Genomic DNA, 15,472 nt, shown 5'->3' on the forward strand with positions numbered 1-15,472 from the left:
CATCAACGTCTGAGGGTAATTCAATCGCATACGCGAGCACGAGCGTTCCTTGTGTGATAACGTATTCCAAGTTGTGGCCATAGCTTTCATAAAGAAGAAAGGTGAAACGATTTTTCAAAGATAGACGGGTGAGAGAAATAAAAATTATTAAATTAAAATAATAACACTTAACAATAAAACAAACAAAGCGCCGAAGTAATAAAATACAACCCACCAACGAAACACACTCTAGTCCGGGGATAGAAATAAAAACACAATTGTAAACGTTCCGTTACCTGATCATTTTATTGTTCTTAACAGACGTCGATGAAATTCGCACAGGACTAATTTGCGTTCTCTTACTTAGATTCAGTCTTCACAGACCACTGCGTTTGCCGTATTAATTCGTGACTACATTAATACAAAATATATTTTATTATAATTTATGTAGGTAATTAATAATAATAATATTTATAGCTTCTTTTACGCTGGTGGCCACGAAGAACCCGGCGTCTGTCTCGTTTTCCGTTCGGTTTTTCGGATTATAAGGTGAAAGAGGACGAAGCAGGACACCGTGGTGTCGACCTGAAGAATCAAGATTGATTAACCGCTATCAAAGTTGATTTTCAAACAATCGACGAGCCACGGGTAGATGGAATAGTAGGGACAGGAAAACTCGGAAGGGGAGACGCGGGATTTTGGCCTAAATAGACATATTTACACGAAAGGCCGAAAGGACAATTTCTTTTTTTGCGCGCGATAAGCGTATTCCGAGAGGTAATTTCGTTGATTTCGACTTTAACTTAAATTTCGTAAGAAGTAGAGAACTTTTTACGCAAACGGGTCGGGGATGAACGCCGCGTTTGTGGACCACCCTTCCTACAGAAGATTGTTTTTTCATACCCATTCACGAAGAATTTGTTATCCTAATATTTAGTTCTATAAAGCGCTACTATTCTAAAATTTAATGCAATTTGTGTGTCCATGTGTTTCGTGTAAGTGTATATATGTGTGAATGTATTTTCTTGTGTTATCCGTTGTGTATGTGTTATTTATCTGTGTAAGATCTGCACTCTTCTTCGAATTAAAAAATTACCACTTCAAGACATGACGCGTAGGCGCTACGTTTCGACGTTAAATAAATATATAATCAATGAAAAAATATATCATTAAAAAGTAGGTACAAATAGGGGGCAGGGGGTTTGGTATTGTTCCTTCGACGAATCATAATACATTGCGTAAATAAATTTCTCTCCTGTGTCCATACCCTGCACACTCCACCATCTCCCGTCAATCCATCTTCGTCTTCTATGACTTTCGCATTATTATTCGAAAAACATTACGTTAAAAACTTCCATATTATAAATCTAGAATGCACGACAACGTTCGCAGCCGGTGATGCTGCACCCACGAACTTCGCACTATCGATTCTTTCCAATCGATAATATATAATATATATCCCGAATATAAAATTAAATTGTACAATTTAGAACATGCATATACATATTATGTATATATATCTGTTTTGTATTTAAATATACTTTTTTTCTTTTTGTTTTACCACCTGATCAACTTCGTCCTCAACTTCTTCTTTATTCTCTTCGTCTCCTCGCACATATACATACATTTCTTCTATCGAAACCCTTCTCACTCATTCTCTTTCGTTCTCTTATTTCAATGTTACACGTTCCTAGCACAGTTTTATAATAATTATAATTGAACCTCATCTTCGAATTCGTATTAACCAACAAATGCCTCACGTAACTGAAACATCTGTAAAATATGAGATCATATCTGCCAAGGGACACGCTTTCACATTTTTCGGCGCGCGTTACAATACCACGAGAATCCGCGAGCGTGTTCCTCGGCCCTCGACGTAGGCGCGCGTCGAGGATCCTTATACTAATTGTATTTCTTAGATTCATTTATGTAATGGGCTCTTCGTCTCGCAGCGAAAATTCGCGTTTCCGAGCCGCAATAAAAATTTTGCGAAAAACAAAATGCGAGACTCACTCTCGACACTTCTACGATAAAACCTATATTCTATTTCCGTTGCCCCTGTCCCATCGAAAAAACCGTCTCGCTAATTTTGAACATCTTGGACTCGGAAATAATCGTGAACCTCGATATTTATCATTTCCAAGGGATTCTGCTTGAAACAGTCTTACAACTAATGAACGGAACACGCGGACGCTTCGTGCACTCTCTCCTCTCTCTCTTGATTTGGTCGATTCTCTCGTCATTTTAACCCGTCATTGTCGTCATTGTCGCCAGGCGACAAAGTCATATGGTAGCTAATCGCGCGACTCTGTCGCGCATTCTCTTAGGAGAAACGACTAAACAGAAGAGATGTTCGGTACGCGCGACGCGCGCCAGAAAGGAAAACGAGGAAGTAAAAAGGATAAGGGAGGAAGGGGAGACCACGCGACAATTTCTTTCTTTCTTTGCCATGTATACATACACATTTATACAGACACATACGCACACATACACACACACGCGCGCGCGCACACACACACACACACACACACATTCAAGCAGAAAAGCCAAAATCTGTGTTCGTATATTTGTCTTGTATTACTGACTCATACGATACAGCTATAACTATATCGTACTTTACGACAGGCTTCTGTCTAGCTCTTTCTTTCTCCTCAATTTCTCTCACAAGCATACTATGATACAACACGCATCATCCACCACACACGCGCGCACAATTGCGCTTTTCCTTTCTTTTCACGAAATAACTTCGCGAATGGCGATGTCGCCGCGCGAGGTCAGTAATCTTCTAGTCGTACGCGCCATGCTTGCACGAACGTGAAAATATAGAAAATGGAAAGAAAAGAAGAAAAAAGAAACTAAACAAATACGCGATGCCTCTTTTTGATCGTCTAGACACGTTTGTTTAATCGCTGAGACTCTTAGGTGAGAGAAAAATAAAGGGAAAGGAGGAAGGTATTCGGAAAGGTCTAGACGAGATAAGATGGATTCTTATACGATGACTAACACAGTACGATTAAAAACATCAAAGAGGTTTCGTTTTCGCGTGAGGATCGCTGTCGGCGGACATCGACGCCGCGTTACTATGGACATTACTCGCGTGAGTAGAACAACAGAACAAACGTGAAGAATTGAAACAATTTCTCGTACGACAGCGATCCTGCGGTTCCTTCTCGTAATTATCGTATCTTTCCTCCTCATTATTGCGTGCCTCGCGCCCAAAAATTGGTCGTTCTGTTGCACGGGTCAGCCGACCCAGTGACGTCACACATGCATGCTACGTTATTAGAACAAGTTGCGATCCGAGGATAATTGAACGATAGATGATGCTCAAGCCGTGCCGCTTGTCCTCTTTCGCGCTCATCGTTCTATTTCTTTCTTTCTTTCTCTTTCTCTCATTAACAAAACAGCCATACATCTTCGCGTCCGCTTGAACTTCATCCTGTTACTTTTTGCTACTGCCGTTACTGATCGCGCTACAAATCCCACTTGTTGTAACTGCAAAAACACAGGTTCCAGCAACCCGATCGTGTCGTGTGGACGTCATCACGATTCCCGTTGCCACTGCCGTTGTTGTTGTTGTTCCCCAGACGATTGTTGTTACTGTTGCTACGGTGCACCATCACAATGTTGTCGGTGATGGTAGCGGGATCGAGGGGTCCGTTGGTAGTGGCGCAAACGGTAAGTAGGCGATCGTCGTCGACAACACAAGCGGGTCGCCGACTGTCCTACACTCAAATGCTGCTCGAATTACCGCTTGGCTCAGCGACCTTGTCGACGCTGTTGATTCGCTGGCTACTGCTCTCAGGCGGCGATGGCGATGCCCCACCGTCCTCCGGTTTGTGCAGCGGTGGTTTTACCCCGTTCTGCACGTAGTGAGTGAGCCGGGTAGGCAGCGAGCCTGCGTTCAGCTGATAGAACTCAACCAATTGCAGCAGATCGTAGAATTTGGTCGTTCCCTTATCGAGAGTATACAGCCAGCAGTTGCGACGCTCATCAAAGATCTGAAAAAAAAAAAATAATTTGGATGAAGAAACATTCTGTCTATATAATATCGAATACATACGCAGTGCGTATGATGCGTTTAATGCAAAATATTCGAGAGATATCATGAAATTGTGTGAAAGACCGTAGATCGAATGTAATAATTTAGAAGAAACGCACATACTTTTTCATACGATAAAAATAAAGAATAATTAGGAGATTAAAACTAACTAAAAAATTCTATTATCGAATCCCTATAAAATCAATTTACTGCGAGTTTAGGTAACATTGATATATGGCTATTAAAATAAAAACAGAATTTTTAATATCGGTTTATCCAATGAAATTAACTCGGACGGTAAAGGATTAAAATCCTCTTTCTTTTAGGAACTTGTGTTAGCAATTCGTTTGCTTTAGAGTAAGCTTTAAAGTAAACGACCAGAGAAACTTTTTCGCGTTTAATCGCCGCGAAGTTAACTCGACCGCAAAAAAGATCCTCGACTTGTCGCTAATTATCGATCAGACGCGAATACTTACGGGTTGGATTTGCGCGTGAAAGACCTTGTCGTTGTACTTATAGGTCAGCACGAAGGCCCCAGGATTACTCTTGCTCTCTCTGACCAGAAACACGCTGAAAGTACATAAAACAGAATATTTAAAAATTTCGAAAGAGGCAACAAATATATAGTTGTTATCGCATTCGAACTTGAGTCAATTTTTTATTTACACATTTGTCATTAAATTTATTTTAAATTAATTTATTTTAAAATTTAAATTGGATTTAGGTTAATTAAAAATTTGCAATAACAATTCGATGTAATTTAAATAATCAGTAATTGTACAATAATGGCCATGCTAATTGTACAATAATGGCCATGAAGATGTATTCATAAAAAAATTATAATGTTTGACGGACACGTACTATCTCTCACTGTAACTTTCAAGTTTTTCTAAGAACATTCAAGTGATACGTATACCGGGGACTGGATAAGAGAAAGGGTTAAGAGAACTACTAAGACAGAGAGACTATACCAATCTGAATAGAGGACTAGTTGGGAGATTCAGAAGAGATAGGCTGTGCTTTTTGCAGCATGCAGAGAAACCAACGTGCTGCATCGGGTGCTAGATGTTTGATATCGGGGAAGACGGTGAAGCTACGACTCGTCCAGGCGTATCACAGTATAAATTAGTATGGTCGTAAAAGGCAGCGGGACGAGTGGAGTGGTTTGAAAAAAATGGCAGAGGTGAGGGGCAAAGATGGAGGTCAGGGGGATGCAACGACGAGGACAAGACCGGTCGGTCATGAGGCAGATCGGTGCAATGAGAAAGAAGGAGAGAGAACTCGCGTCGTAAAACGATCGCAACGCGGCCACGCGATCGTAAAACTCCAAGTGGAAGAAGCGGTTCTCGCTTCCTTCCTGGCACTCTCGCATTGAGAAATCCCGTTGCCGCTGTCACCGAAGAAGAGAGACTTGCGGTCCCTTTCGCGATAAAGTATCATCAAGCACATGCTCACTGCTCTCTTCAATAAATATTTGATACGGTCGTTAATAAATATTATGCAGCAAAATGGTGATACGTTCACAGGAAATTCATTGTCATGTACGTAATTTTTCACGAAGCGATTCTTTATTTCATAAATAAAAAGATTCCTTATTACTTATATGTTAATTTTAGTACATAATTACAAAAGTTTGTGTTAAATTTAACATACTTTACATGTCCCAAAAGTTACACCAAAATTTTTCTGTTAATTTAATACAAGATAAATATGGTAGAAAGTAACATAAATATGTAATTAACGCAAAACTATAATACTTATATAAAATTTGCAAATTGTGAAACATATTTCTTAAATAAAATTGACATTTATAATATATTAAATTATAATACTCAGATTTTATTCATTTATCTTAGAATTTATGTTTAAAAAAATTTACGTTATTTTTATGATATTTCTTCACTTACTTATAAATTGTTATTTTAACACAAAAAATACTGAATATCAATTTAACACAAAAATTTTAATAAGGACTGGTTTAACAAAACACTGATTTAACACACAATGTTTTTTATTATGTAATTAATTTGTAAATATTCTGAGGTCCTTATATAAAATAAAAAATATCCATGCACCTATTTTATAGTAAGAAACTTTCTGTTCTGTAATCGATTCTTTGGTAGAATCTTAAATCTCATTCAGATTAATCTCATCAGTACATTTCCTTGAGATGATGACATTGTTATTTGCCGTAAGGATGAATTCTTGAACTTAAAAAATCTGAGAATTGTAATGCGAAATCGCATTTGACCTATTTTTTAGTATCTTGCCTGGAGATTATTCATGTGTAGTGACGATAACGTTTGCTAATGTCGAGTATCGTCTCTCATCAACCCCGATGCTCGTCCAATGGAATATTCATGCGAGTGAATATTCCACGTCCGCCAGGCAAGCAGATAACACACCGGCGGTGGTGACTCGTAGCCCCGGCTATGGAACGATAATGTCCAAGAACTATCCCGAGTTAGAGGATAACGACGTTACGGTTCCTATACAGTAGTACAAAGGAGCCCGATGTCCGTCGCTAGGATATGTCTTCTCTATCTCACGACGAGTTGCCTGAAGTTCACTAACTCGCAACATCGAGAGAGACAAATGGCGATTAGTAGACAATGCCCAGGGCGGAATCGATTAGATGGTTTTTTGCATCTAATGACGACGACAATCATGACACAAGACAACGGGAACTCACGATAAGCTCGCCAGAGTGCCAGGTAGGAAGAGACTAGGCGGAACTCTCACCGTTTCCCCCCTTCTCTTTTTTCGCTATTGTCAAGATGAAGAGAGAAGGGACGAGGAAGAGAATACGACGGAGGCGGCAAGGCGGGTGTACGATCGAGATTATGCAAATTTATGCAAGAGCCCCCTGAACGAACGTAAAACCCAGAGACAACTACGTGATCCCCGAGCACTCAATTACCCAAGGCTAAGCGCGAGATAGATGGAGAGAGTCGTTAATTAACCATTTATCCGCGATTCCCGGTGCTAGTACGGCGAATAAAAGATGAGATCGAGGAACAAGGAAGAGATAAGAGGAGAGGACGAGCGACAAACCGGAATATCGGCAAAACGCTGCTGCTCGCTCAGATCGTGACCGCCAGTGAGAGGAAGTTACCGACAGATGATCGACGTATTGGAGACGTGCACCTGATCACTGGACAGAATGTATACTCGTTAGGAAGACGATCAGGGACACATGAGAAAGAAATATGATACGCAGGTCGTCAGAATCATTAGCGTGTGTCAACGTAAGTCATTTAATTGAGCTCGTAGAATTTTCGAAATTATTTATTATTTTATTCTTTTTCTCTTTCTTTTCTCTTCTCTATTTTCTGTATCATTATACTTTAAAATTATGCTATCCTCTATAATTTGGTAAAGAACATGACACATCTACCTACGTGATTCTGCTCCGTCAAATATGTAACACACTCCGGGGAGCAATGCCCCGTCTCGAGAGTGCCTACACGAATATAATGAAATCTGATTTAAGATATTAATAATTTCCTATCGTTTCAAGGGCGTGTCCACACGTGTAACGCTTGCTAAGATTACCGGGTCAATACGGGTTAAATACGAGGGTCAATATGGTACGCGATGACGGATTCGACCCAGGACAAAGCGGCGTAGTTGAAGGCGTTGAGAGGCAAAAAATAAATAAATAAATAAATAAAAATAAAGAAGAAAATGACAAAGGTGTGAAACAGAGAAAGATTTATTACGTTTTTAAAAATGAACTTTATTCAAAACATAAGAAACTGAATGGGAAAAGAAATATTTCAAATAGTAAAGCTATATATTTGAACTTTATCTTCGCTTATTTATTTTCTCTTACATTTCTGTATGAGCATATAATTCATTCTTTGAACACGTAACATTTTTTTCTATTTTTTGAAATAATAAAAAAATATTATTCCTATTATTCGAATACGCCGGTGAAGCATTACCCCGCGTAAGAAAATAGAATCGACGATTGAGTATCGCCATTAAAATTCAAATAGGTGGATAGCCACGGGCGAATTAGCAAATAATAAGATACTAAAATAACAAAGAGAGACGAGAAGCAGAGGTGGGCGAAAGAAACGAAGTATGCCCGATAGAAATTCATCGTGATTTACGATCGCTCGTAATAATCGCAAGGATTACGCAAGCGCCAGCCAGGCGTGTCGCCTGCGCCAGCAGCTCCGAGGTCGTAATTCTCAACCGGTTTGAGGCGGACCCTCTCCCGCCTGGATGATGACGGTTATCGTTCCTAGCATCAATGCGATCGGGATTTTCGGGCAGCATCATTATGATGACGGTAACTGCTGTTGTAACAACGCGTTATCAATCGTGAGTGTGAAGACGATCAGGCGAGCGAAAAGCAACAATAAAACTAGTAACTTCAAAAGTAATGAAATTATGAATGAAGGTAAATTCCAGTTAAAGTCTCCGTCAAACATTTAGTATGTAATAAAATCGCGATCATAATTTTTGCATTAATTTCATTTTTTAATACAAGTATTTAAATCTATATAAATCAATTTTTATCAATAACTCAATATATACATACACACACACACACACAAATATATATATATATATATATAAAATTGAATAAGCAGAGAATTTTTTCCCTGGATTACATATAACTTTGAATTATATCTTGACAATTTCCATAGGCTAGAACAAAGAATAAAACTTTGCGATTTAATTCGCTTCGAAATTTAAATCGCGCTTTTTATAAAATTGACTTCAGAAGTTGATCGACAAGAATGAACTTACCCGTCGACGCTGCCGTGATCCCTTATAATAGCTGCCGCGACATCCCTCTTGAGACCCCCGTGAAACCAAGGCTGAAGAACATGTATACCGGCATCGAGGCCGTGCAGCCTCATCATGGCGCATCCCGGTGGTGTTCTCGAAAACGGTCGCCATCTCCGCCGCCAAACCATGCCTTCATTTTCGGCTATATCCTTGGCTTCCTTGGGATCCTCGACTATCCTGCCCACGCTACCGGTAAAATCCATCGCCACGCGTGATCGTATCGATTCCTACAAGAAAAAAGGAAATACGTTTGTAAATTCATCTTGCATTATATTTTCGATAGCTAAAGTTTAAACAAACAAAAAATACACTCAAATAAAGCCTTTTATATCACTCGATATATAATTGTATATCACTTGATATAAATATTTAATTCTCTTCGAGATTATTCTGAAAATTATTAGGTGTTGGAATTAATTCGTAGCGTTTTACAAGAGATGGCACAAGCAGTACACTATTTCGTTGTTACCTATAGTTCTGTATACATTGTAAACATCTATCATAGGACGTCATTTGCCGTACATAACCTTTCTTGAAATCATAAATAACAATACTGTATAATTCATTGAATATGTCAAAATTTGTGCCAGATAAAGTGTTTTTGCGGGGAGTTTTGCTTCATTACTTTAATATGAACAAAAGTGCAGCTGAAGCTCATCGTATTTTAGTGGATGTGTATAGTGAACATGCTCTGGCTGAGCAAACGTGTAGGAAGTGGTTTGCACGTTTTAAAGCTGGTGATTTCGACTTGGATGACAAGGAGCGACCTGGTCAGCCGAAAAAATTTGAAGATAACGATTTGCAGGCACTGCTCAATGAAAACTCATGTCAAACACTTAAAGAATTATCTACGTCATTGGAAGTTGACTTCTCAACAATAGGAAAACGTCTTAAAAGTTTGGGCATGATCCAGAAGGAAGGACATTGGGTCCCATATGAATTGAAACCAAGGGATATTGAGAGACGTTTTCTCACGTGCGAACTGCTGCTTCAACGGCAGAAAAGAAAAGGTTTTTTGCATCGGATTGTTACCGGTGACGAAAAGTGGATCCATTATGACAATCCAAAGCGCAGAAAGTCATGGGTTAAGCCCGGCGAACCATCAACATCAGTGGCAAAGCCCAATATCCATGGCTCAAAGCTCCTGCTCTGTATTTGGTGGGATCAGAAGGGTGTCATATACTACGAACTGCTAAAACCGCATGAAATCGTTACTGGAGATCTCTACCGACGGCAACTGATGCGCTTGAGCCGTGCATTGAAGCAAAAACGGTCGGAATACTTCGAAAGACACGATAAAGTCATCTTGCTGCACGACAATGCTCGCCCACACGTTGCAAAACCGGTAAAAACATACCTGGAAACACTTAAATGGGAAGTGCTACCGCACCCGCCGTATTCTCCTGATATTGCACCTAGCGACTACCACTTGTTTCGATCATTAGCTCATAGCTTGTGCGAGCAGAAGTTCACATCTTACGAAGATTGTACAAAATAGTTCGATTCCTGGATTTCATCTAAAGATGAACAGTTCTTCCGACGCGGTATTCATTCACTGCCCGAAAGATGGTCAAAAGTAGTAGAAAGTGATGGGAAGTACTTTCATTAATGTATTTTTTAATGCTCATGTGAAATAAATAACATTCTTTCATTTAAAAAACGCTACGAATTAATTCCAACACCTAATATTATAATATTATTATCCACGTATTAGAAAAAATCTTTTATTTGAAGAAAAGAATCGCTGTACTTCCTAAAAAATATAGGTGTGGATTTAATACGGCGTCAGTATAATTCTCATCATATGTTAATATTAATATTAACACTAATATGATGTAAATAATTAAAGTATTTAATACTATGAGTTTTATTTAAATCCACTTCATGATATTTATATCAACATCATCATGGTGTGGATTTAAAATACATGATATTGACCATAATAACGTTGATATGAACACCAAAGGTTTTAAAGTCACGCAAGTTGGTGTTAATATTAACAGCTACAAGTTAAGAATTATATAGACACCACATTGTATTAAATTCACACCTATTTTTTTACAGTATGCGATTTTTTTATCATCACGTGAACGCATAGATATGTTTCCGGTAAACGATGCGACGCACTGAAGTTTCAACGTGCTCAATGATCCCAGGATAAATACGTCCATCTATATACCGAGTATGAACGTGAGTTTGAACGTTTCGACATTCATCTCTTGGCAAACGGAAGCCCGTCCTTTACGAGCGAGCACGATGAAGGATGGGTAGGGGGGGGGGGAGAGGAGAGGAGAAGGGCGAGCCGTTCCGGGCTGCCGCCGAACGCTTTTATTTGGGATTAGAAACGAGGGTGGTTTCCAGTCCGGTAAATAACTCGTCCTGCAAGCGAGAGAAAGAGGAAGAAGTACGAATTTTCTTCCTGTTTCCATCTCTCCCTCTCTTTTAGTGATCCACAGAATAAACCGCGCCTCGCGAATCTCCCGTAAAATTATAGCCCAAATGCGATGTTACAGCCGGTAACAATCGCAAACGATAACTCATCACTGCCCCTCCGGCAATAATTTTCTTCACGGACTCCTCTTTCTGCGATTCCAAAATCGATGATAAAGAACCACCGATGCCGAAACGAACCTCGATATTGCGCGAGACGATCGCGATAATATCGAGGTAGAACACCTATGAGATTGAAACACCTTTACAATAATAGAATGTGATTGAGATCCTATAGATGAAATTACCCAATTTCGGATATGTTCCAGAATCAAATCCACATTTCGAAACAATTCTGAAACTGTCCTATCTAATTTCATTCCGATCAAAGCGATAAGACACTCGGACATCTATGTTTCAAAATTTCAGACACAAATCATATCCGGATATCTGAACACGACATTATATTGAAAGCCCGTTATGGACGTATTCCGAAGGATAATTTGTGTCGTCGCATAAGCAACCCCTGCTACCCCCTCGCTTTTCAGGTCCTTGATAACGAGCAAAAAGCCGGAGCGCACGTAGTGGATTAGTCGGTCGTTAAAATAAATAGACGCTCGCGGCGCGAGTACGTACGAGGGAGAGAATTACGAGAGAAAGAGAAAGGGAGATATATGGGAAGAGAAGGGGTTCGGCGTTCCTCATCAGCCGGAGAATTACCGTAGAGCGAGAACTCGAGGGTGCTTTCAGGAGCCCCCGGAAACCGGGAAAGCCGGTGCGGCCCCGAGCATACGCCCGTAACGTGGCCGGCCGCGATCGATGTTCACCGGCTCTCTCCAGTTCGGCTTGCTCCTTCTCTAAACTGCTATATGTTCCCTCTCGCTCTTTAAAGAGAGAGAGAGAGAGAGAGAGAGAGAGGAGGGGAGGGGGCAGAGAAAGATAGAAGTATCCTCGCAATAGGCTTTCGTCTGGTGTGGCCTTGACACCGGAATGACCCGATACTCCGGCAATTTAGAAACTGTCTTCCAAACACACAGAAGGGAACCAGTCGTATATCTCATTTATATGATATATCATTCTTTCATTGTTATTCCTTACAATTTAACAATGATGTAATTATATATTACATACATATGTAATTATACAATTATATAATACACGGGGGAAGGAAGATAGCTTTCTGAATAAAACATGTAAAAATGTATATATATATATATATATATATATATATATATTTTTTTTTTTTAATTTAATTTTTAGGAATTTTTCACGAGTTCTTCAAGAAGAAATGCATCCTAAAATACCCATCACTATTCTATTCATTGTCTCTTGCTCGCTATTAACATTAAAGAGTAATAAAGGAGGTACAAGGTGTTTGAATATCACAAATACAACGGGAAGTTAATAACGATGTGTACCATCAGGAAGACTTCCGCAGGTAAATTGATTTTTAAGTGGTACACTGTGCGATATCAGGACGAACGTTTAACGGCATTAAAGCCTGGTGGCGCAGCCCAGACCAATCTAAGTCCGGCAACGTGTATATAATATTTTAAGGGATGTCCGACGAGCAAAGTTAACGCGGCGAGCTTCCCGGGTGAGTTTACTACTTCCGGCCTAAAACTGACTTCGTCGGTTTAAACACATAGAGAAGAGCGAGAGAGAAAGGAAGAGAGAGGAAGAGAGAGATAGAGCTTTCCCTGGCTCGGCTAGGCTTGCTCGTCGTGTTTTATCGTTATTACAAGCTCCTTCGAAGTTTACGACTCTGTGCAGCGGATAACGTTCTTCGCCCTTCCTCTCTCTCTCTTATTCTCGTCAACCCTCTCGTCGTTCGATCAACCTTTACACGAAGCGCTAGCCGTCGGAAATGACGCGTCCTGGTTGCATGACCACCTCTCCCGTTTCGTGGCACATCTCCCTTCCTAGAGGAATTTTGTTACGTCGCTTATGGAAACTCGACGTCACCTTGAAAAGGCATAAAAATCGTCGCTACGTCGACAAGCTATATTACAAGCTCTTCACATAACTAAATTCCCATGTCAAATATCTTGACAGTTAAATCTCGAATTTGAATTCTGTCGAAACATACTTAAAAATAAGTGAGAAATAAAGATCGTTGTCTATATATATTTTCCGTTCTCGACTTCATCTTGAAAAATCATAAAACACATCGTAATGTTATAGAAAAAGAAAAAAATATAATAATTCTTTTTAAATAATTATATGTTGTGGAGAGAAAAAAATATAAACGTCCATTGTAATGTAAAGCGACACAATTTGGTAAATTTTAACAAGAATAATAAAATAATTAGTATTATTTAATACCGTGTAGTTATCATGATGAAATTGATAATTAACGCGATTGAGATAAATTCTTCATAAAAATATAATATCAAATATTAGATTTCACATCAAATCGTTTCACGATGTATCTAAAATTATTCCTGAAATGCTCGAGATCATTACTTTCCTCACAACGAAATTTCGCTGAGAGTCGCAACACCGGCGCACCGTTTCGCGCGTGAATACTCTTACTTGAAGTACCACTCCGTCGTATTATTTCGCTTTACGACATTTTAAATCGTCGCCAATATAACGGTGATATTACGAAATTGTGAGGCGATATTGCACGTCGCGACGTGCATGTATGCGCTCCTCAAAATATCACGTGTTCCACCAGCGCGAGCGATTGGATTTTCCTTCGCTCCCCCATCGCTCCTTCACTCCTCGTCGCTGTTTCGGTAGCATTTCGCGGTTCCCTCGTTATCGTGGATGCCTAACGTTGTTTTACGACCGATAAAAGCATCCCTTCCTCGCTGGTAGCGTATCATTTTACCCGGAGCTGCGTGGCTGTTAGCTGCCTCATAATGTCTACCAAGCGGATATGAAGAATCGATCTTTGCAAATGAGATAAATCCTCTCTAGTTAATTATCCTCACGATTTCGCAATTCGTCGCGCACGTCTTACATAAGTCAGTGAGAATAAAACGACGTGTACATCACGCGAGATATCACAATTATTTTGCGCAATAAAATTTTTAATTTGCCATAATATGAAGAAAATGCTGCAGAAAATAATGAAACTTTATGTCAAAGACTTTAAATATATATTAGGTGTACAAATAAGTTTCCGCCGTTTGACAAAAGACGGCGCCACTAGCAAGCTATGGTTAAAATTGTCTGATGTAAAATATTATATCGTAAGGTTGGACATCTGTTAACAACATAACCTTGAAATACTAGCGATTTTGTATCAGCATCATATATTTTTTTTTGTGCGAAAATGCCGAGTTTTGAGCCGAATAAGCGTCATTTGCGGGAACTTTTGATTTACTTCTTTAATTTGAAGAAATCTGCAGATGAGGCTCATCGATTGCTTGTAGAAGCATATGGTGAGGCTGCCTTAAGTGAGAGAAGTTGTCGTGAATGGTTTCAAAAATTTAAGAACGGTGAATTTGACGTCGAAGACAAAGAACGTAGCGGAAGGCCGAAAGTGTACGAAGACGCGGAATTGGAAGCATTATTGAATGAAGATTCGTGCCAAACGCAAAAAGAATTTGCACTTACATTTTGACTTATTAGGTGTTGGAATTAATTCGTAGCGTTTTTAATGAAAGAATGTTATTTATTTCACATGAGCATTAAAAAATACATTAATGAAAGTACTTCCCATCACTTGTAAAACGCTACGAATTAATTCCAACACCTAATACATCAATAAAACATTATGTATCGTTCTTTCGCAATAAATGCTTAATTTTTGATAAAAACGGCGGAAACTTATTTGTACACCTAATACAATATTTTCTAAATTATTCTTTTTGCTTTTCAATTATCCTTTTGGTTTCGTATCTTGTTTAAATAAAATACGATACTAATTATATCGATATATAACATATATCTAAATACTCGTATTTCGCTCTAATATTTTAGAGGCTTTATTACAGAATTTATTACGGCCTGGCAGTCGCCGATTAGAGACGCGACCGATCAATAGTCGTTCTTTCCGCGTGTTACTGGGTTACTATCTCGCCTCGTGACTATACGATAACGTAGTCGTAGATGAGAGGCAAGTGTTCATAAAAAACCGAGTTTTTAACGCGGTATTTAATCACAGTGCAATTAAAGTTCTATAATAAGATATTTTTTTCAGTTCGAAGAATTAATTCTTCGAATTCAAGAAACCTGATCAATTAAAATTATAGTCGGTTATGT

At 39.2% G+C, this 15,472-nt stretch overlaps 1 protein-coding gene across 1 annotated transcript in view; it reads right to left on the reverse strand.

Moving 5' to 3' along the window:
* Window positions 1-266: 266 nt before the first annotated feature.
* LOC105145995 (growth factor receptor-bound protein 14) overlaps window positions 267-15,472 on the reverse strand; it is a 322,967-nt gene continuing 307,761 nt past the window's right edge. The window contains exons 12-14 of the mRNA XM_087416651.1: window positions 8,786-9,054; window positions 4,498-4,591; window positions 267-3,980 (exon numbers count right to left, since the gene is read on the reverse strand). Coding sequence (XP_087272777.1) covers window positions 3,711-3,980; window positions 4,498-4,591; window positions 8,786-9,054 — 633 coding nt within the window. The 3' untranslated portion in view covers window positions 267-3,710. The remainder of the gene's footprint in view (window positions 3,981-4,497; window positions 4,592-8,785; window positions 9,055-15,472) is intronic.

The sequence above is a fragment of the Acromyrmex echinatior genome, chromosome 1 (genome assembly GCF_024713525.1).
Source record: "Acromyrmex echinatior isolate Ae372 chromosome 1, ASM2471352v2, whole genome shotgun sequence".
Lineage (NCBI taxonomy): Eukaryota > Metazoa > Arthropoda > Insecta > Hymenoptera > Formicidae > Acromyrmex > Acromyrmex echinatior.